The 22,705-nt window shown below is 38.3% G+C and overlaps 1 protein-coding gene across 2 annotated transcripts in view; it reads left to right on the forward strand.

Moving 5' to 3' along the window:
* The window catches only part of NALCN (sodium leak channel, non-selective), a 229,631-nt gene that overhangs the window by 111,436 nt on the left and 95,490 nt on the right, over positions 1–22,705 (forward strand). For both annotated transcript variants that reach the window (XM_069007795.1, XM_069007806.1), the window contains exons 10-12: positions 4,684–4,815; positions 12,739–12,906; positions 17,397–17,588. In XM_069007795.1, coding sequence (XP_068863896.1) covers positions 4,684–4,815; positions 12,739–12,906; positions 17,397–17,588 — 492 coding nt within the window. The remainder of the gene's footprint in view (positions 1–4,683; positions 4,816–12,738; positions 12,907–17,396; positions 17,589–22,705) is intronic.

Consider the following 22,705-nt stretch of genomic DNA (forward strand, 5'->3'; position numbering starts at 1 on the left):
AGGAGTGACCTAATGTGCGTATCAAGCCCCCAGATGGGATCTAGCATTAGGAAAAGGTAGTTTCATATTCAGTAATTCCAGTTTGCTTAGTGACTGCATTTTGCGTGGACCACTGCTTTCCTGAGCCAGTGTCTGTGTGGCTCTGACTGTGCAAAGTGGCAGCTGCTGTGGCTGTTCTCCAGGGCAGTGAGCTGGCAAAGGCAAATTTATGTCACTCATCCTTCCTCTGCCATGCAGGAATATGGGAGGAGTATTAAAGCAATGTACCCCATTCTGATACTACCGGAGTGACAAAAGACCGCTTTACGCTGTGCATTGTAATGCTCTGTAAGACTAAGTGAGCCAGGTAGTCTCTACCTGTCAGCAATTGCAGTGTCATTACTTGAGTTTTTGGGTGAAGCTGGGATATGAAATACAGTTTTTCATTCAGAGTTCCTCATCTGCACCAAACATGTCCATAGTGTTGAATCAATGAGTAGTATTTTAGAAGTATTTTTTGCAGTCATGAAATTCCCATCTGAGCACAAAACAGATTGGCTCCTTTGTGTATTTCCAAACAATGAAAGAATTTCAGTCATTAACAGTTTGTCATGTACTGCTTTTTATGGCCACTGCATCTTTAATGCACTGTGCCATACAGGTTCTTCATTGTCCTGGACACTGAGAATTAGCATCCTGCATGCAGTCAGATGCCAGCATTATAGGTAATTCATAGTAAATGTAAGAAATTCGTCACTGTTGTAGTTGATTGATGTCAGCAGCAGGGCATTTCACTTGAGACTTCTTCAACACATAAATTAAATATTAGGTACAATTTACCATGTTGCTGTCATGGCTGACAGCAACATCAGAATATTTCTTTCATCTCATTCCTACACAGCTTAAGGAACAAAGATCCAAGGGCTAAAAAAAGGTAAGTAAATTAAACAAGAACAAAAATTGGCATTATGTGTCTTTTTTCCAGTTTGCATGGAGAATTTTCCATGCCTATGTGCCCTGAAAAGGACTGTAATCCAAATAACACACTGCTGATCCGATGATCCAAAATTACTTTCAAGGCTTGGGCAAGAGCTGTGGATTAAATTCAGCTTTCACTTAGACCTCGTTCCAAATACAGAAATATGTAAAGAAACAGTGAATTCTCATGGTTGAACACTGCAGCAGAGGTGTGTCTGAATCGTTTTAAGGGTGCAAATCCAAATTAAAATTCTGTGATGCAGAAAGAACAAACTAAGATTAGAGTAGGGGGAAAGCTGGACACAGTAGGTGTGTGGGTTAGAGTACTGTGACTGGTCTCCTAAAGATACAGCAGTCTGAGAGGCCAACGGGAAAGCTGCTAATCATGCGCAGCATTCATGACAAGTGAGCAGCTAGATTCTGACATGATGTAGAAAAAGTCAAGAAACACAGATGCCAATCTGGTCCCCATGAACTGGCCAGTCCTGAGATGTAAAAATTATGATTGTTTTTTTGTTTGTTTGTTTGTTTGTTTATTTGTTTGTTTTTTCAATCTCCTCAGCATAGCACTTTTGCTGTGTGTACGGGGGAGCTATTTGCTCAGATACCTCCACCATGCTGGCCCTTTGTGCTCTCTGTCTCTCTGCCAGCACCTGGGTGCTTTTAGTGTTCCTCACCACAGCTATCTCCTAATTTTTTGCCTCAGCCAGCTGTTCCTGCCTTTACATAACCTGTGCCTGGCTTGCATCCTGTCTGAGCCTCCTTCCTTATTATCTTAATGTTGAATCACGTTATGCCAGTGTAATGCTCTCTATTAGCTAAATAGTCTCTTTTCAGTTTAATTGGGAAGGCAACCTTGACAACAAGCTTTATTGAATTTTACTGAAAAATAAAAAGGTGCTGCAGTGAGTCCAGAGAAGGGCAAGGATCCTGGTGAATGAGCTGGAGCACAAGTCTTACGAGGAGTGGCTGAGGGAGCTGGGAATGTTTAGCCTGGAAAACAGGAGGCTCAGGGAGGACCTTATTGCTCTCTATAACTATGTGTAAGGAGGTTGTAGCAAGGTGGGGGGGTGACAGGATGAGAGGAAATGCCTTCAAGTTGCACCAGGGGAGGTTTAAATTAGATATTAGAAGAAATTTCTTCATGGAAAAGGTTGTTAAACATTGAAACAGACTGCCCAGAGAAGTGGTGGAGTCACCATCCCTGGAATTTTTAAAAAAACACGTGGCTATGGCACTTGAGGACAAGGTTTAATGGTGAACATGGTAGTGGTGCTAGGTTAGACTTGATGGTCTTAAAAGTCTTTTCCAACCTTAAGCATTCTGTGATTCTGTGAAACAAATTGTGGTTAGGATATTATTTCTGTTATTGCTATTTATTTTCCAGGATTAAATATGCCACTGGAAAAATCTTTTTATGAGTGTCTGTTCTGGTTCTGGCCAGGACAAGATTAGTCTTTGCAGTAGCCAAAAGGGGGGCATGGCTAGAAGCTGGAGGTTATTCTATACCACGTGATGTCATTGCTGGGGTCAGGGGCAAAGGAGTCTCTTGCAAGGAGGAGTCTTTTCCAGCCAAGTGTTGCAGAGGGAGTGCTTGGGTAGTGCTGATTCTGAACATTTTGTGCATGGCTCACTCACCTTTCTCTTGTACAGTTGTTGTTAATGTTGTTGCTGTGACTGTTCATTTTCTTATCTCATTGCCATCTCCAATAAATTGTTCTTATCTCATCCCATGATCTTTACCTTTTGTGCCTCCAATTCTCCTCTCCAGCCACCAGCAGGGGAAGGGGACGGGGGGAGTGAGCAAGTGGCGGTGTGGTTCAGAGAGTATCAGTGGCAGCACTAAATTGAGGAGTACCATTCCTAAATCACCACAGTGTCCAGAGGTACAGACTGGTGACAAAGTGTGCATATATGTACGTGTGTATCAAGACAGTTTATGCATTTTTATTTTTCCCATATTACCATTTTGCTTCCCTCTGAAAGGAGATAAAAGTGCCTTTTGCAGCCCTCCCTTACTAGTTTCTTTAGCAAGTACTTTCACAATTGAGACAGAATACTTCATTATTATGATGGAAATTTGACACCATTAAAAATACAGTGTAAAATATGCAGAGAGACTGGTTAGAATTTGTGTGAAATGGAAATGTAAAGGATGACACCTGTTTTGAATCACACTACTGAAAAAAAATGCATGATTGATGCCAGTAGCCCTATCTTTAATTATTGTATTCTTATAGCTTGCCTTGTGGATTAAAAATAAAAGCAAGACCTTGTTTAGCCACTATTTTGGTGACTTACCTGTGTTTTAGGTGTTAACCCCTGCCCTGCTTGTTCTGTAAATTACTGGATGTAAGGCTTTATCTCCTGAACCTCCCTTTCTAGAATAGAATATACAACCCTTTTATGTCACTAGGGTCAAAAGGAAGCTGGCTTGCATGAGAAGGGTTTGAGCTGTCTTCTGTCTGTAGTGCTACCTGTAATTCACACAAAAAGTCCAGGTATTAAGAGACAAGAGGCAATTCTATCAGGTTGTATGCTTGTAAATATGTGCTTAGTCTCCATTCAGCTTCAATTTAAGCAAGCTATCTTAAACTCCAGTGGAATTCAAGATGAGATTAATTATTCAGTAAGCAGGCACAAGGCTTTGCTAAAAGCTGAACAAATACTAGTTCTTGCAGCCTCACATACAGCCCATATTATGTTCTAATTTCATCAAAAAAGAAACATACAACAACCCTACATATAAACTCAGAAACAAATAAAAATGTCTTTTGCCATTGTTAGCACAATTTAGAAACATACACAAGGAAACATAATGGTATTTAACTTACTTATATTAAAGACTTGAACTGTATTACTTGTGGGAGTTTGTAAAAAGTTATCTATATTAGTGACCATTCATTCAAAGGTGGATTAATGTAAAATAATTTTGTCTGTTTGACTCTTGTTTCTACTGTGGCTGACCCAGTGAGGGAAGTGGTTAAGTTTTCAGGGTAAATCCTAAGTCCATGGTCTTTGTGGTGGGGGCTTAGAAGTTATTTCTTTGAACTTCTGCATACTTCTTATGTATCTTATCAGTAATGCTTTGGCATCTCACAGATGTAAACTCCTGGATGGTGTTCTGTGCCTCTGTTTCTCTCCTCTGCTGTGTCACTGCAGCAGCAGTGACACAAAGCTTTAAGTACACAGATATGTGAATTATCTGTGAGTACTTCACGGCTCATTGGCCCAGATGTGTATATCTACTATATGTAGATGTGTTTTATTCATTTAGGCAATAGTTTGACATCAAAGGAATCCCATAATACATCTGTTTCTTGAGAAAAAGCAATGCACAAGATAGAATTGATGTTACTTTTTCCTGAACAGTAAGTCATCAAGATTTGCGTGAATAAATCATAACGCAGGAGTATTAACCAGGGCCAACTGAGTAGACAGACATGCTCTTTATGCTTTAAAACATACTAAAGTAATGAATACCATATTAAATTATAAACCTTCAGTAAGAAGTCAATTGACAAATAAAAACTGAAAAGTAAAAAAAAATCCCCAAAACTTGCCATGTAAACCAGTTGAAGCAATATATTAAAACATATTTTAAAGATTAATAAATTAGAATCATATAAAGAAGCTTTAGAATAACATAGTATTAAAGCCGATAGAACTTTAAAATGCATGTGGTTTGACTCCTTTTGATGATAAAATTTGCTCTTTCTTTTGTAGAAAATGATGAGGTCATCCGTGTTTCATATGTTCATACTAAGCATGGTTGCTGTCGATGTGATTGTTGCTGCAAGTAATTACTATAAAGGAGAAAATTTCAAGAGACAATATGATGAATTTTACCTTGCTGAGGTGAGTATGCTGAAACAACTATCTGGGTAATTTTCAAGATAAGCTGAAGTAAAAAATGTCACTGTCAAGAACATTTTAGTATGTAATTTTTTATTCCCTTAAGCATTCCAAGAATACTTTGCTAACTTGTTCAACTTCCTCTGTCTGAAAACGGCTGACAGCCCTATCTTACAACCTTTTGAAAGGTAATTTCCTCAAACAAAATGTTAGTGGTAGTAAGCTGAGGCTTAAGTACATCTGCAGGGAGTGCATGGCTGCCGAGTTGCTATCTTTCTCTAGCAGGAGTGTAACATTCAGAAGAATTTAACTTTAAAAAGATGACAAAACTGTATTTTAAAAAAACAGTATAGAAGTTCTTCCTAAATCATCTTTATTTGGTAGATATACTTAGCTTCCAGAAGGTCCTTAAGCATAACAAAAATAGTGTTACAAATAGTCTGGCTTCAGCAGTCGCAAGAGCGTACCACAAAAAAAAACATTTATGCAGGAATGATTTTTTTAAAGGAGGAGTCTGTGTTCCTGAACAGTGAAGTGGAGGTACAAGTGACATTCTGACAGGAAGCCTGCTTGAGTCATTAGCTGGTCAAAGATCTTACTGTAGATCAAGCACTAGAGATCCTAGAACCTTGCATACTTGTCTTTTTAGTAATAATTAATTCAGGTAAAGGAAAAAAAAAAGAAGTAATTGAAGTCTTTGGTACTAATGTACAGGCAAAGCTTCAAATAGATATTTGTTTTTCCTAAATCAAGTGCAATCAGTATTGTAGCATTCTTTATTAAAAATACTTATTTCCATGGGCACTGTGAATTGTTACTGTATCAGAGTAAAAAATCACCAGTACTGAAAGATCACTTCTTTAACCAGTGCACCAAGATCAGTTCTCTGAAAGTGTTGATCACAGTTGCCTGTGTTGGGCACGTGTCTACTTTATGCTTACTGCAGTTTCCCTGACTTCAGTAGTTGCACAGTCCTTTGGAGCCAGAGGGGTCATTCTTAGACTAGAGTGCATGATAGCAGAATGTTCCTGGTTGTTGCTCTGCTTTTGGTTGTTGTGTGGTTTTCTATGTCTAAATACCTTTGATATTCGGACTCACACACCCAACTTTAAGCCCTTTAGTCCATAACAATGCAATGCTTTATGAATCTCTTTAGTTTAAGGAAGGTTGAGTCAATACGTATTTTTAATCTTAGTTTTAGAATTTGTATCTGATCTCTTAAAATTGTATGAAGCTGAGAGTTCGTGAGTTCTGGGACAAAAATGAGAGCAAAAAACCCGTTAAACACAGCACCAGAGTTCAAACCTTTAAAAAAGTGCAGATTATAGAGACAGCACTGCTGCATCGTTCTCTGTTGTCTCTCATGCTGCTGGGATAGCTGTATTCTGTGTGAATATTGAGTCAATGTTGTCACGGACAACAATTACAAGAATAATTGTGAAATGTGTTGTCTTTATTTTTGTCTCAAGTTCTAAGTCTATTTGAAAAACTACATGAACATGAAAATTATTATACTGAAAATAAGACATTGGAATAAAACCAGCAAACGCTCGGTTGTCTTATGACACGCCCCACAGATCTGAGAGTAGAATTGAGGGCAGAGAAACTCATTTTAATCTTTATCAGGGTTTAACCCCAGCCAGCAGCTCAACCCCATGCAGCCTCTTGTTCACTCTCCCTCAGCGGGATGAGGGAGAGAATGGTCAGAGTAAAAGTGAGACAATTCATGGAAAGCAGTGAAGCAAAAGTCATGCACATAAGCAAAGCAAAGCAAGGGATTCGTTCACCACTTCCCATGGGCAGGGAAACCGTCTTCAGGAAAGCCAGGCTCCATCAGCCATAACAGTAACTTTGGAAGACAAACACCATCACTTTAAACATCCCCCCAGCCCTTCCTCCTGCTTCCTCTAGCCTTATATGCTGAGCACAATGTGCTGTGGGATGGGATGTCCCTGTGTTCAGCTGAGATCAGCTGTCCCAGTTGTTTCCCCTCCCAGTTCCTTGTGCCCGTCCAGCCTGCTCCCTGGTGGGATGAGAGGCAGAAAAACTCTTGATTCTGTGCAAGCACTGCTCAGCAACAGCTAAAACATCCCTGTGTAACCAACACTCTTTCCAGCACAAATCCAAAATAGTACCATACAAACTATGATGGGAAAAATTAACTCTGTCACAGGCAAATCTAGTACAATATCCTTGGCTGGAAACAAATAATTAAGTCAACATTAAAGCCTGAGGCCATGAACTTTTCACAGCAGGCATTTTTGCTTTATGCCCAGGATACAGCAAGTGGAACCTGGATTCTTAACAAAATGACATTAATTCTATTTATATTCAAAATAGGGAACACTCCATTTCCTATTTCTATTTTGGCTCTGAATATATAATATAATAATGCTTTTATTAATCAGTGCTAGAAAAAATCTCTTCAACATTTATTTCAAGTATAAAGTTTGCAGGATTTTTTTTTCCAATAGAAATATTTGCCAGGGTTTATTCAAGGTGAGTATATAATGTAGACTAGTGTATTATAATTCTGTCCTAGAAGCAATGTCCAGTTCTCTTTAACAATATATTTTTCTGTTTCTGCATAGCTTAGATAATTGATTTCTTAGTGGAGAGGTTGTCAGAAAACACATCTGTTTACATTCTACATTTTACATTTCGAAGTATATGAGGCAAAGTATTCTGGGATAGAGAAAGGTGGAATTTTTTTATTTGTAAAGCATTTCTTTAATATCCATTTGTTGGGTTTCCTGGTTTGGTTTTGTTTTTTAAGCCTGTGATGCTTTTACTAGAAGCATTATAAAAATCAAACAAACAAAACCCTAGTATATTATAGAAGGAGGAACAAAGGAAAGTATCAGAAGAGCAGAAGAGTAAAAAAATCCTGGGAGAGAGGAGAAATTGATAAGCTCTTGTCATTTCCTATTTGGTTGTTGTGAAATTTGTTCTTTGTAGCACAAAGGGTAAACAAAGGAAATATTTTTAAGAGCCTTGAAGAGGCTGAATACTCAAACAATGCAGATTATTCCACAGTGGCTAGTCTGTTTCCTTGGTGAAGAAGACTAGTTGAAGCAGGATGCACTGCTGTTGCTCTGTCTTTTCTATTAGAGTAGGCTACAGAAAGCTTTCCCTTCAGTGGGAGCTGACTTGAGCAGCCAACAGTGGTGAGGTTTCACTTTGCTAAAGGAAATGGCCAGATAGATTACAGCAAGCATATCTGGCTTTCTGATACATTTTCCAGAAGTTATGTTGGAAGCTGCTGGCTTTAGGAGAAGATATGTCTAATGAAATATCTCACTTGGTCCGTTCTATGGATCACATATTAATACATCCGCTTAAAGTCAGTGGGCAAATCTAAATGGATTTATTGAGATGCCCAATACCAAGAAAAGAAACCTGTTTTCATTGTTGAAATGAAATGAACAGACTCAAGAAGGCAAAGGTTAGACAAGAAGATAAAAACAAATTAATCTATACCCAGATCCCATTGTTTGCATAATTTTGTATACCCAGCTGTAAATAAGAGATTCTGGCAGGCATTTCAACTTGTATGCATCAGTCCTGCTGATTAGGCAAAACCAGAATTTTAATAGGATGACTCAAAACCCCAGTGCAGTATCCTGGAAAGAGTAGAGTTTCAAACACATTTTGGTAATTTGTAATGAGGATGCTAACTTTAACTGCTCAATACCTAGACAGGATAGTGATGGATGTTTGTTTTTTATGAGTCTTCCATTAAAACATGTTACAGACTAGCTGTCTTATTTGAGTTGCATATTATTCCTACAAATACTGTCTGAATACCAGAGTTCAAAACCAAGTGCTCCTATATAGTTTCTCCTAGATTCCTTTTGTAACCTGCCCCCTTGCACTGCTGCCTTTGGGTAGCCTTTTCCCTGTCCTGGATGAAGGAAGGATTGAATGCTGTGTCAAATCTGGTAGTGAGGGAGGGGCTAGAGGTCTGTGCCCTTAATCCCACTGATCCTCATTGAAAGAATTCTTGTCATTCCCAACAGCTTGATAACCTTTCAGGTAAGACACAAAGAAAACAGAGTCTGTCGCTGTTGGATGCTGACTGATAGTAGCTCTGCCTCTGCCAAAAAAAGAGGCAAGTGGCTACTAGCAAAATTTAGTGTTGATGAAGGTGTCATTAATACCATAAAGCTTCCAGGTGAAAAAAAGGGACATAACTATCAGAGAAATGGCCCATTTCTTTTAGGTCCTCCTTGGCCTCCCCAAAGCAAAATAGACAACATGGTGGAGGGTGGCTGCTCATGTGTTACACCTGCTTTTTCTGCTTTGGCTTGTTTGCCTTTGCCTTGTCTCTACAGCAACAAAAGGAATTATTCCAGCTTAAAAAAAACCACACAAAACTATAAAATTGTATTGCATTTCATGCCTAACAAAAAGTTCTAGTCAGATATTCTGAATCTTCTCCTGTAATTAATTACAAGGAAGGAAAAAATACAAGCTCTGTCAGCAGGAAGACAGGTGTATAAATGTAATCAGATGTTATGCAAACCATTTGATACATTTTTAAGTGCCAGTGGTTTGAATTCATTTGACAAGCATGTGAAATGCAAATGATCCTGCCCACACATTTTTAGAATAAATTAAAATACACTTAACATCATATTTGTTAGTCTTGTTCTAATAGGAAGCCTATGTGCTCTGAAGTGTGTATGTGTGTATTTAAATGGCACTGTTATTCCACCTGCTCTGAGCTAAATCCCAGCTGCTTTTGAACCACCGTTCCATTTTGCCTAATTCAGTGCCCTTCTTCTTTTACGACTCGGTTAGATGTCTTGTCATTAAAAGTGAGCTTTACTTTTAAGGTTTTTTGCTAAAACATTTTCCTCGTGTCTTAGAGATTTTCATGTAAAGAAGTAGTTTCTTCAAACCCGGCTCTTTGAGATCCCAGAGCACAGGCTGAAAAACTGGCCAGATCCACTTGAGGAGAAGGGCATAAAAGCATCCCTACACTATCTGTGACTGAAAGCACACAAATATTTCTTAGTAGTCTTTCTTTCCTAATGTAGTGGTTTGGTCCAAAATACTCATTACTTAACTTCTGTGAGATAAGAATTAGGAGAAAGCAAAGCAGGCACAAAACTTAAAAGAATATAAAGAAGTTTATTAACAGACCTAAAAGAAAGGAAAAAAAAAAGGGAAAAAAAACCCCCACACCTTCAGAACACTTCTCCTCCCCCCACCTTTCTCCCTTCTCCCACTGACAATGTAAGAAGACAACCCTTGAGATTTTCAGTCTGTTTACCACTTCCATAATAACCTTGTTCAGTTCATTTAGGAAGAGGTGTCTCTCTTGCTCATGCTATGGAGACATCTCCACAAGAAATTCTCTCATGGCTTCAGTATCACAAGACAGCCACCCATGTTGGTTCTCTGCTCGCATCATGTGAGAGTCCCTTCTCCTGATTTACAGCTTTCCCCCCAAGTGCTTTCGAGGGTCTAATCTTGAGATATTGGGGTACAATTTTAAGGTTGAGCTGTTCAAAAACAAAGGTTCTCCTCACCCATCTCAGGGAGCATCTTCAGCTCCAGGAACAGAGGCCCTTCTCCTTTCCTGGGAGAAAAGGGTCTTCATCATCTTCATCTCTAGGACTATCTCTGGGAACATCTCTAGGAAGAGAGGTCTTCTCCTTCCGGTTGGAGCAAGAGTCCTCATCACTTCCATCTCTCCCTGTTCAAACTTCTCATCAAATTACAGCTGCTTCAGCATTTGCTTATTCCAGCACAAGTGCTTTTGCTCACAATTACAGTTTGAACGCTCCACCCCCCCATGCTTCATGAAATTACAACGGGTACTCTGATATCTCATAGTCTATCACCACTATAGCTTTACAACAGAATTTCAGCTTTTAAGCATCTCCTCTTTCTCCTCCCTCAGGGTTTCAGCTCTTCTTTCTTTATGTCTGCAGGCTTCATCTATTCTGGAGGAAACTTACAGCACTAAAAGGGTTAATCTCACCAGGCCCTGCAGCTGGAGTCGCTTATCGCTGTTGCTCACATGATCTTTGCCAGGCATCGAGGCAGCTTCAGCTGAATCTTGGCCACACTGGAGGGGGGAATGTGTAGAGCCGGGCCACGCCGTCTGCACAGAGCAGGGCTGGGGGGGACCACAAGTGGAACAGGGCCGCACGGCTCCAGCATGGCGGTGTCTCAGCCTGGCCCCAGCTGAGCAGGGCCCAGCCCGGCCCCACTGGGCCCCATGCAGGCCCAGCCCAGTTACCTTTCCCAAAGCCGGAAGCAAGAGAGCGCTTTCCCAGGGTTTGTCCATTCTTAAATGTGGACCACAGAGGCGGTCAAAATTTTAAGTGGCTTAAAAAATTGTCAATATTCAAACTAGCCAGTAGATAGGTTCTGTCAGGTCATAGAGGAAGCTGTAAGCACCTCTTTGCAAGAAAATCCAGTGCTGTGCTTGCTAACCCATGACACCTAAGAAAAGGAAAATCTCCTGAAGATATTGATGGAGTGCTGTGAAGCATTCTGAGGACATTTGAAGCCTGGTAACTATTTTACATGCCTTGAGGAAGCCATATAATACAGCTGGTAGCACTGCTTGTAAATAGCTGTGTGGACTAGAGGAATAAACAAAGGACATAAGCGACAGTGTTTCATTTCCATCTCCACTCCTGCTTGTGACAGTCCTGTACACATAAAATATGTAAAGTTTTATTTAGCTATCTCCCAACCTCTCTCTTTCATGTTGGTAAATATATTTTGGATGGACTGTAGAGTTTAAATTTTAAATAACGTAAATACATAAGATGGCATCCCAGAGATTTTCACTGTCAGGGTCAGCATTAAAATCTTAGTCTCTAACGTTTTTATCCCCTGCCAAATTCAGTAGACCTCATAGCCCACAGTCAATTAGTCTCTCCATCTTAACAGACTAATAATGCTAGTCCTCAAAGGAGATGTAAGCTGCATTTTCTTTATTTGTGCTGCACTTTGTAAGTATTAGTTGTATTTAGATGTGATCTAATGTTATTTTAGAGTCTCTTTTAAGTCCCAGTGTGTGTAAAGGGTCTGAGAAGAACATTTCTGAGTCACAGAAAAGTGTTTCCATTGCATTTCCTGTCTGCTGGATAGTGTGGAAGAGAGCGCCTCAGAGTATATACAGTGGTAGAATAAGAAGGCACATGAGGAAGTGTGTCTAGCCAGAAGGATTTTTGGTAGAGAGAGAAGTAAGAGAAAATAAATCTTGAAGACATACACCTATCCTTTTGTTTAAGCTGAACATTATTCAATTTACTGTGCAAATATTTCAGGAAAGGCCTCTGAAAGAATACCAAAGTCATTTAATCACTACAGGTAGATTTCTTCCCTTGTAACTTCCCACCATGTCCAAGTTCTTTAACATTATTGTGAAAATTAACCAATTCTGGAATAACTTTGAATATCCTCTCTTTTAAAAATTTGTTTTAGGTGCTCAAAAACCATTACCTCTTTTCTACCTGTTTTGGTTGTCATATTACTCTGGATGTTTTAGAAAATTGAAGTAGCAGTTTTCAAACTAGAGGCCTTTAAACTTTGGTGTCTTTCTTAGATCTCTTAAAATCCTTCAGAAATCTCATTACTTCATATTTTGAAAAAAAAAAAGAAGTTGTAAGTCATCATATTTTCTTTTTTATATGTGTATTTAAGTGAAAGATCACCTGGAGGGATTTATTATTTCATGCTTTGCAAATTGTGAAATCTACCTGTCTATGCTGAGTCTAGAAAATTTTATGAAGTGAAATCTATTATTGTTTATTCTGTTCAGAATATGGTTGGTTTTGTTAAATATTATGAAGATCTTTATTTTTGCCATACAAAGCCCTGATAGACATCATGACATAGAAACTTCTAATTTAACTCAGTGTTTTGAATGCATCTTTCTTATTTTATATATCCGTCTAGGTTGCTTTTACAGTTCTGTTTGATTTAGAAGCTCTTTTGAAGATCTGGTGTTTGGGTTTCACAGGATACATCAGCTCATCTCTTCACAAGTTTGAGTTGCTGCTTGTGATTGGAACCACTCTCCATATTTATCCAGACCTCTATCACTCTCAATTTACATATTTTCAGGTATGATCAGCTACTTTTACTTTTTACCTTACATACCAAATTAAAACATTACCCATCCACATTTCACACAAATTTCAATTTTCTCACAGTATTGCCTCATTCTGAGAATAACTTTAAAATAACAAACCTCTGCTTTTAACTATGTTCATTGGGTGGATTTACAAAAATAGGATTCTTTCTAACATTGCTGAGAAGTCCTTTCTGTTTTCAATAACTCCCATTTCTTATCTGAGCTGCACTGTTCATTAAGTTCTGTTTCTTCACTGTTCTTCATTGAGCCTTGACCTTGTATGCTGCTGTTTACAACATCACCTTCCAGTAGTGTCCACCACTACTCTCCTGACTGCTCTCCCTGAGGCCTCAGTTCACTTGCTGTTGCTTCTCCAAATTTTCATCTCTGTGGCGGTCACATGCCTAACTAAGATACTGTGGGTCTTCTGAGGTAATTTATCCAGAGTCAGCCTAGACTTGGGTTTTATAGTTGTCCATCTATTCCTTATCTAGAGGAAAAGTGTGTTTATTTAGGCTCTTCCTGCATTTTCACTTGGCGGAAGAGCAGGAAAGAGAGACAAAAAAAGACTGATTAATTCTGACTTCTGATTCTTCTTGTCAGCCAGCCCAACCAGTTCCCTATTCATGCTCCTTCAAGTGCTTAGGGTTGTTCCAGTTTTGGGAGAAAGCACTGGGATTCATTATGTGTTATATTCTACAGTGCTAAAGAAAGGGTTTTTTTAAAGAATATATATATATTAAAGGATTCGTATCTGCCCATTATTCAGCAATGGATTGGCATGGAGAATAAGTAATACTCAATAAAGGCAAATAGTAAATCACCAGACAGAGTCCTGTCAATAAATGGGATTAGTTATAGTGACACATATTGTAATCATGAGTACAATATGGGGGAAGCAATCTCCCCAAGTGTGGGTTGAAATATAATTTTTTTTATAATTTTTATAATTTTCAGATTTCTGCAAATGTCATCCTGTATTTTTTCTAAATAGTTCTGCAGACCTGCTCAAGAAAGCTTTCAGGATAAAAAAAAAATCTATTTTGCTTTCACTGATATCATTTGAAGACTTTTAAGTCATTATAGCTTTGATTTTCTTGTCCAAATATGTAGAATGTTGTTACTCAGTGCAGCATGATACATCTAAGGTACAAGAAAGGATGATCTGTTAGGAGTAGGCCATTGCACTCTTGTGTCAAAAGTACACAGGGAGCATAGCTGGGAGTTCTCAGTTAAAGCAGTTAGCAACTTAGTTAATAATTGGTCTGTATTTATTAAAACGTAGTCCACTTATGACTGGTGGTTTCTTTGTAAGAATGTTCAGTATAAATTATGAATGTTGGACTAAATGGATGATGTCATCACTAACGCATAGGATTGAAAGTGTAACTAAAATGTAACCAGATGCTGATAATAAAATAATGTCTTTTTAATTGATTTAATTAGTTTAGTGGAGCAGTGGTGGTGGTGGTGGTTTTTTTAATTACACAGTGCTAGCTTTTATGAAAATTTCAAGATGTGATTTTTTTTCCAATGTCTATGAAAGACATACGTTTTACAAGCAGAAACACCTGCTATACTGAAAGATTTGGGTTGTATTTTGCAATCCAAATCCCCTAGGAGGCAAATGATTGGAAGGTTTCAGAATACCTTTGATGTCAGCATGTAAGGTACACACGATATTCCTCCACAGTTAAGTTCTGGGCAAGCTAGATAACACATTTTCAAATCAACTGAGGTCAAAAAGTCTTTTTCACATGAATATGTCTTAATGTTAGGCAGATTTCCAGGCATTTAGGTATTCATGATGACAGGGTAAATGTGTTCCTTGTCAGCCAACAAAACAGGTTACTGAAAACAGAAGTCCTTGACACATTCCAGAATAGCAAGCATGAATTACTGTTTGGCTTGTCTAGTCCTCCTTGCATACATTTCAGTTTGCATTATTCATTGGTCTGTATCATTACCTTTTGCCAGCACATCGCTCACTCTTTACTACATTGGCTACTGTCCACCCTCCCACCTATCTTCCTTGCATTCTGTGCATTCATTCAAGACACTTTGCAAAGCCCTCTGTGAAAGACTACAGCAAAGGACTGTTACATGGCTATAATCTGTAGGACATAAAATCAGTGGAGAAATGACAGATTTTGCATATTATTGCAGAGATCTGTAATGAACCAGCATAAAAGGGAGAGGTTTAAACAGAATTAAACCTACACTGGACTGAAGTGATGGTATTGTATTTGTGCTTGGGGAAAATACTGCTGACTCATTTTCTGAATAACTATCATCCCTTGCAGGAGATGCAGCCATTATTTGTAACAAAGCTGTGGTTCCTCTTTTGTATTACTCATTTTGATTTGTTTTAATATATTTTTAAATCTAATCCAAGTAGTGCATCTTCTACAGCTCCTAAATTTAATACAATTTGCAGTCCAATTACACAAAATGCATAAATTCATTAGAATGTACTTTTGCTAGATTCAATTTGTCACCTAATGAAAATAAATGAAGAAACCAAACAGTATCAATAAGATTAGTGTGTTGCTTAAAGGTCAATTAAAGTTCCCCAAAGAAAAGGGAAAAAAGTAAGGCAGATAATTGAGTTTATCTAAAACACCACTCAGAATATCAACCAGTATGAAATCTTCTCCCCACTGGGGTTTGTGTTGAAACTAGTATTGATGGGAGCAGAGCTAATATTTACACCGTGAGTAAATCTTGTAAGTAAGAAGGCACTGTGTTTACATGTTAAGGGTACTTGGAAATCTCACTCATCTCACTGTCTGCCTTGGTAGCCAGTTTAATGAACTCAGATTATATGTAATGTAGTCAAGGTACCAATATGAAACAAAGGACTTTATTTCACCTTGTGCTAATGTTGTGTAAGTTAAGCTGTCCAGTGTAACCCCTGAATCTAGGACCCTTGTTTGTCTTTTTGCCACTGAAGACAGCAAAGGCTCATCCTGTCTCACATAAGGGCTCTGGTATGCTTGGAGTAAGCTGGTCTCTAGAGCGGACCCTCTCTCTCTCCCCTTTGGTAGTTGAATCTAGATGGTAAGCATATTCTGCATACCTTACAAATGGATAGGGAGATAAGCTTCATGTGGAGTCCAAAGGTATACATTATTAGCAAGATATAGGGTACAGTAAACTCGTTATATGAACAACTTCTGTCATACTTATTTTCTTTCCAAAAACAGCATAGTAATAGTATTTGACTTGTACATAAGGTCGGCCAATAACTGCACTGCAATTCCTACCTTTTAGTTCCTATATGATTCTTGTGGAAATCCAGGTAATACCTTGGAATAGAGAGTCTTTTTCTTCCTAAGAGTTGCAGAATCTCAGTTGCCCCATATGCTGCTGTCTGGTGTCTTCAGCAACTACTGTTGCTGCCACTGCCCTTGTTGATACTGATGTTCATGTCAGTGTGTCAACATCAATGGCAGATACAGGAAAATCAGAATTGTGAGCAGCTCTTTCAAGGTAGACTCAGCAGTGAATGGGTGAGGAGTTCCATACAAGGTCAAAGTTTTGCTGCCACTGCTGAGAGGTTTCAGATATGTCAGGGCAAACAAGGCTGTTGTGTGATACTGAGTTTTTCTGATACTGAGAAACACCACCCAAAATTTCCCATGCTATATGAAATATGAAATATTATAAAAAATAATATATGCTCATTACCAAATTTGCTAGGTTATGTGGTATGTAATGCCAAACAGTTTTGCCTCAGGTCACTGAAATGGAAAGATGATCTGTGGAAGAAGACTTGGCAGTTCTTTATATGAATATTTAACCTGGTATAACAAATATCATAAAATCAGAGAAATCTAAGTTGGAAGAGGCCTTTCAAAGCCATCTCATTGAGCCCACTGCTCAAAGCAGAGCTTTCATCAAGACTGCTCAGGATGCTGTCCATTTAGTATAATAATGACATTTTTACAGTGATGATAATCAAACTGAAGCCATTTACCTAGCCCTTCAGGAGATTCTCAGTTACTAAATCCAGACTAATGTGCTTTGACTCCTCTCTGGAGCTGTTCTTATGTTTGGTAGCACACTATAAACCTCCTTTGGTCTCTAATTCCACATTGCATTCAGATGTAATATCTGTGGTGTGTTTTGTCTATGTCTTTTGTTCCCTTTGTTACCCCAAAGCTGGCTTTACCCAGTTGCATTTCTGCAATGACTCTTCACCATCGGTGAGTTGACTATAGCGTTGGAGACCTTGGGTCCTCCCATCCCTGTACTATCATCCCATGCCTGTATGCCTCAATGCTGCTTATGTTCCAGGTTTTGTGGTTTTAACCTAACACACAACTTGCCATCTGTTACAAGTGATAGAAACTTGATATTTATTGGTCTACAAGGCTGCAGGTCCCTTTTTGGCCATTAATGTCTGATATTTTGAACATTGTTGATTAATGTGATCATCGAATAATTGATACAGTTGCATTTTTCTCTTTCCTTGCAGGTTCTTAGAGTAGTTCGCCTTATAAAGATTTCTCCTGCTTTGGAGGATTTTGTGTATAAGATATTTGGACCAGGAAAAAAACTTGGGAGTTTGGTAGTATTTACTGCCAGCCTTTTGATTGTAATGTCAGCAATCAGTTTACAGATGTTTTGCTTTGTGGAAGAACTGGATAGATTTACAACCTTTCCAAGGGCAAGTATAAAAAGTACTGATTACTCATTCCTTGTTACTATTTTCTTATAATGGATATTTTCTTACCATGGATGGTGAACTTGGCAGTGTTTGGTTAATGATTGGACTCAATGATCTTAAAGGTCCTTTCCATCCTAATGATTCTGTGATTCTGTCGTGATTTAACCTGGCCAGTAGCTAAACATTACACAGCCACTTGTTCAATCCTCCCCCTGCAGTGGGATAGGGGAGAGAATTGGGGAAAATAAGTAAAATCTGTGGGCTGAGATAAAGAAATTTTAGTAGGACAGAACTGGAAGGGGAGACAATAGTGATAAAAGAATTAGAATATACAAAATCAGTGGCTCACAATGCCATTGCTCACTATATGTTGACCGATGCTCAGCCTGCTCCCAATTTGCAGCCTCTAACCAGTTTTGCCCCCAGTTTATATGATGATCATGATGTCGTATGGGATGGGATATCCCTTCGGTCATTTGGGGTCGGCTGTCCTGGCTGTGTTACCTCCTAGTATCTTGTGCATCCTCAGCCTGTTCACTGGTGGGGTGAGAGGCAGGAAAGGCCCTGACTCTGTGCAAGCACTGCTCAGCACCGACTAAATCATCAGGGCATTATCAACATCATTCTCATCTTAAATCCAAAACATAGCATTGTGCAAGCTACTAGGAAGAAAATTAGCTCTATCCCAGGACATATTCTGTCATGTGTGTTACATTAGCAGTCTTCCTTCTGCAAAACATGAAGCAGTTTATCTCCATATGTATAGATTCAAAAATTGTATTTTCTGGATGTAATAGTCTTCCTGTAGTCCTTCTGTAGTGAAAGCCATCTTTCCTTGAGATAGGTATTCTATTTGTGCTGTCAAGGGAACATAGAGGAATTTCACCTATGCACCGTGATGATGACACAACACACCATATGGCTTAACAGTACTCTAGCATGTTACAGGAAGAGGATTCATGTCCACAGGCACAAATATTAATCCAAGCATTTATGTAAAACATGTCTACACATGAGTTATATCTTCATATTATGAAAGTGGTTGTTCTTGATTTGTACAGGAATGCTTGTTTTGCATGGAGTTATAAAACCTGTCTGCATTGACAAAGTAAGTGTTTGCCTTTTGGGTATAAATAATGGATATTTATGGGCATTGTGCTAATTCAGAACAGAACATTGAAAATCAGTGGAAATTGGAGCTAATGTATTTGTTGAAGCACACTGTTCTGAATGAAAATAATGCAGTTTCTTTAATAGTGGATTAGACTGAGTGTACATGGATTGGTTCCAGTGACAATTTATTTGTTTCTGTCATTCCAGTTTGGTTATCCAGTGTATCTATTTTAGTGAAAGTGCATTCGTTGGAACAATTAAATAACAATGAATAAGGCAGCCTCAAGGGTCATACATTTAGTGAACAAAATGGCTAAACAACAATTTGTAATTATCAAGCTGAACTTGATGTATGGGAAGCTGGCTGTCAAATGTGAGACAAAAAAATACCTACCCACAGGGAATAATGTGACACCATGCTTTCTGTTTTGAAAAACATGCTTAGAAAAGCAGACAGTAGAATTAGATATCCAGTATAATTCATTAAATGCTGAAGAAAGGAAAAAACTGAAATAAAATTTAAGCTTTCCTAATTAAGTCAGGTCTCTAAATCAGGTGATATTACCACCATATTCTGTGCTCAATTCCCATGTAAACCTTCTGAAAAAAACTTCAAACTGCAGGTTTCAAATCACCATGGAATTTTGTTTTAGGATTATTTTATTATTTATGCAAAATGTCAATGAAAGTCCTGAAAGAATAATTGTAGTATGACTAAAATAAGACAGGATTGCAATCACCTGCACATTTTAACTAGATAAATTGATACAAGTACCTGAGAAAAATCCACTTGCAATGAAAAATTGCCAATTTATATCAATACATTAGTAATGTTTTGGATTATTTTGAGCATTTTAATCTGCTGCCATTTAAGCTTCAATAAGGGCTTCTAGCGTATTGAATTTTAACAGGTGTATGAAAATACTAAATACATGTTTGAAGGGTGATAAAATATTCTCTCTAACAAATCATACCATGCTTTTACAAACAGAGAATGTCTTTACTTGTCTTCTATTTTCTGACTTAAGTTCTGGAAAAAGAGAAGAGCTGTTAGCAACAATACAAGAGTGTTCCAGCAATATTGAATTGAAATTATACTTTTCTTATCATAGCCAGAAGCATGAGTCTCTCATTATTTATTTTTTTATTTGTATTCATATTCACCTTGTTATATTTGTTTCAGAAGTGTAAAATTTACAGTGTGTGGTTTCTTTTTGCAGTTTTATAGTGCAGCATCTCTTAAGAGGTTAAACTTCAGCAAAAATTTTGTACTCGAAATTGTGATTGATGGTGTGAAATAGTGGTATCCCTCTAAAGGAGTGTGTCCTCCTAGCAAAGTCTGGGGAGTTCTCACATTTTCTGCCCTGAAGAAAGATCACTGAATCAGTTTGCAATAAAACAATTATAATTATTTTCAAAACATAACTAAAGACAGAATATATAACAGATGATATGAAGTCTGCAATACCAGAATTTGCTAAGATAAATTATTAAGAGCTTACCCTCAAAGAAGAGCAGACCTTAAATAGCCAGGACTGTTACTGTGAGTTTTTTTCAGTTGCAAGTACAGAGATGACAAGCATGATGACAAAAATGGTGACACTAGAGGCTAAATTTTGAGTTTGTATATTAAAGTGCTTTCTACACTGAAACAGACAAAACCTAAAATAATTTTGAAACTAAGTGCTTTATAAGAAGGCACAGTATGGGTTTTGGAACAAATAGACCTCCTCCTTTTGCTAATGCCTCTAAATTGCATGTTTTCACATGGTTTCCTGATGAAAATCAATAGGCACAAGCTCACTGTTGCCATAGCTACTAATTTCACCCTTCTTTTGGCCATTACAACGTGCCAAATGGACTGGCTTTCTCTCTAATACTAAGTATAAAAATATAGATGTTTGCTTTACTGTTTTAACCGATCTGCCATCTCTTATTTTTGCACATCTTCTTCAGCTGCACATATTGAACCATGAGGAAGGACAAGGGCCCCCTGAAGAACAAATGGGAGGGGGAAACATTTCAAAGGCATAGGTATAAGGTGGCCGCTAAGAAAATTCATTGTATGGAGAACAAAACACATTGTTAGTGTCTCTGACTTCCATGCCCTGGTTTCATTTGGAGTTTGGGGCCGTGTGCTGACTGCTCTGTGTCTCAAGTTACAAAGTTGGGAATTCTGCTCTTCTTTTAAATGGGTCAATACGAGATGAAAGCCAGGCCCAACTGATCGCAGTAACAATAATCCCCGAGTTTTCACAAAACCAAGTCTCTGCTCCTACCCTTGAGCTTGGAGAAAGTTCATTATGTGAAATACTAGTTCAATCTAAGTAACACACATTAAGAAAAGATGAACAATGCAGTCTTAATTCTCTGATGAAGTTAAAATCTCAGTATCACTGCCACATTTTTACAGGACGGTTACTCTCCGGGCATCACTGAGCCCTCATGACTGTGTCAGAAGGAAAACACAAGTTTATGCTGGTAGAACAGTTTGCAAGGATGTTACAGCAATGTCCTAAACCCCCTTAACTTAATTTGAAGAAGTAATTCCAATGATTGTAGAACTACTTCTATGAATTAGGCCAGTGGAATTTGGTCCCTAAAATTTTGTGGACAAGCACCAGTTACAAGACAAGTACATTATAATTCTAAGTAATAATTTGTGTGACACCACCCCTGTAACAGTTGGACAAAATGTCAGAACTGGCACTTTGGCTCATATATTCTACCAAACCTTTGCCAATCTTACGCTATAAATAAAAAGGTAGTTTGACTTCCATCATCAAAACAGCTCATTAAGTAACAGGGCATAAATACTCAAAGACATTGACAGTCTTTTCTATAACACAGATTAATTCAGAAAATCACCATTTGCATAAATTTCTAAGTCTCGTCTTCACAGATGTTGATTCTGTCAGCTGGTTGCATTTCAAATTAATTTTAAAATAAACAGTGGGAGGTACACCTTTCAGCTTAAAATAACTTGCTCTAAAGAAGATTGCTTGGTGCAAAGCACATATTCATTGTGCGCTGCTTTATTTACTTAAAACTAATGTTTTGTGTTGTACTGGACTTTAATGTTATAATGAAATGGTTAAATTATATTGAAAGGCCATTTTATAAAACTATATGCTTTATGGACAACTGGTTTGGATGGAAGATTGGATTTTTTGACGTTAGAAGAATTTCTTCTCCACATTAATCTAGTCCTTGTATTAATGAGGAGTCCACAACATAGTATTGAAGGTATTTTTATACCTTGAAGAATTAAGTAAAATATGTATTTTTTAAAAGCAGTAAGCTGTGACAATTAAGTGTGGTTCAGAAGAAAGGATACTGTGCTAGTTAAGTTATCCAGTCCCTCAGGTGTTTTTAAAACTAGCAGTGGGATGTATTACTTAATGTAGTGCCCACCTTATGCTTCAGCAAGGAGTGCCACACCAGCCAGGTGCAATGGCCACTGGCTCCAGGGATGCTCTGAGTGCAGGCAAATGACAGCTGCCTGGTTTAGCTTAAGCTCCCCATTACAGAGGGAACCTGAGACCAAGAAGCAGTGCTGAGCATTGATGGGGTCCTTGTCTTCTTCACCCTAAAGCACCACTGGCAGATGCAAAGGAGGCTGAATTTCAGCTTGTTTCATGCCTGCTCAGCTGTCTACAAAAGACCTCTCATAGATAAACATCCCAAATGTTTCTTTCTCTGCATGTCTTGCATGGAGAGCAAATGATTTTTTTATAAGGAAAAGAAATTAGTAATAAGGGTGTGTAATTTTGCACAGAGTCTGTGCACATGGCTGGGAGGGGGCACTCATATGAAGGGAGGATCTGGCTGCTGGTTGGCAATGTGCTGGTTAAGGCCAAGATGACTGGCAGAAACATAAGGCAGAGGGCACTGTGCAAATTTCAGCCCTCGTGCTTGGCCTCTTCAAATACATGACATACCAAAGACTTTAACCACCCTAAAGAATTTGCAGAAAAGTAGTTGCTAACATTTTTCTCTGCTGC

Source organism: Aphelocoma coerulescens, chromosome 1 (assembly GCF_041296385.1).
Source record: "Aphelocoma coerulescens isolate FSJ_1873_10779 chromosome 1, UR_Acoe_1.0, whole genome shotgun sequence".
NCBI lineage: Eukaryota > Metazoa > Chordata > Aves > Passeriformes > Corvidae > Aphelocoma > Aphelocoma coerulescens.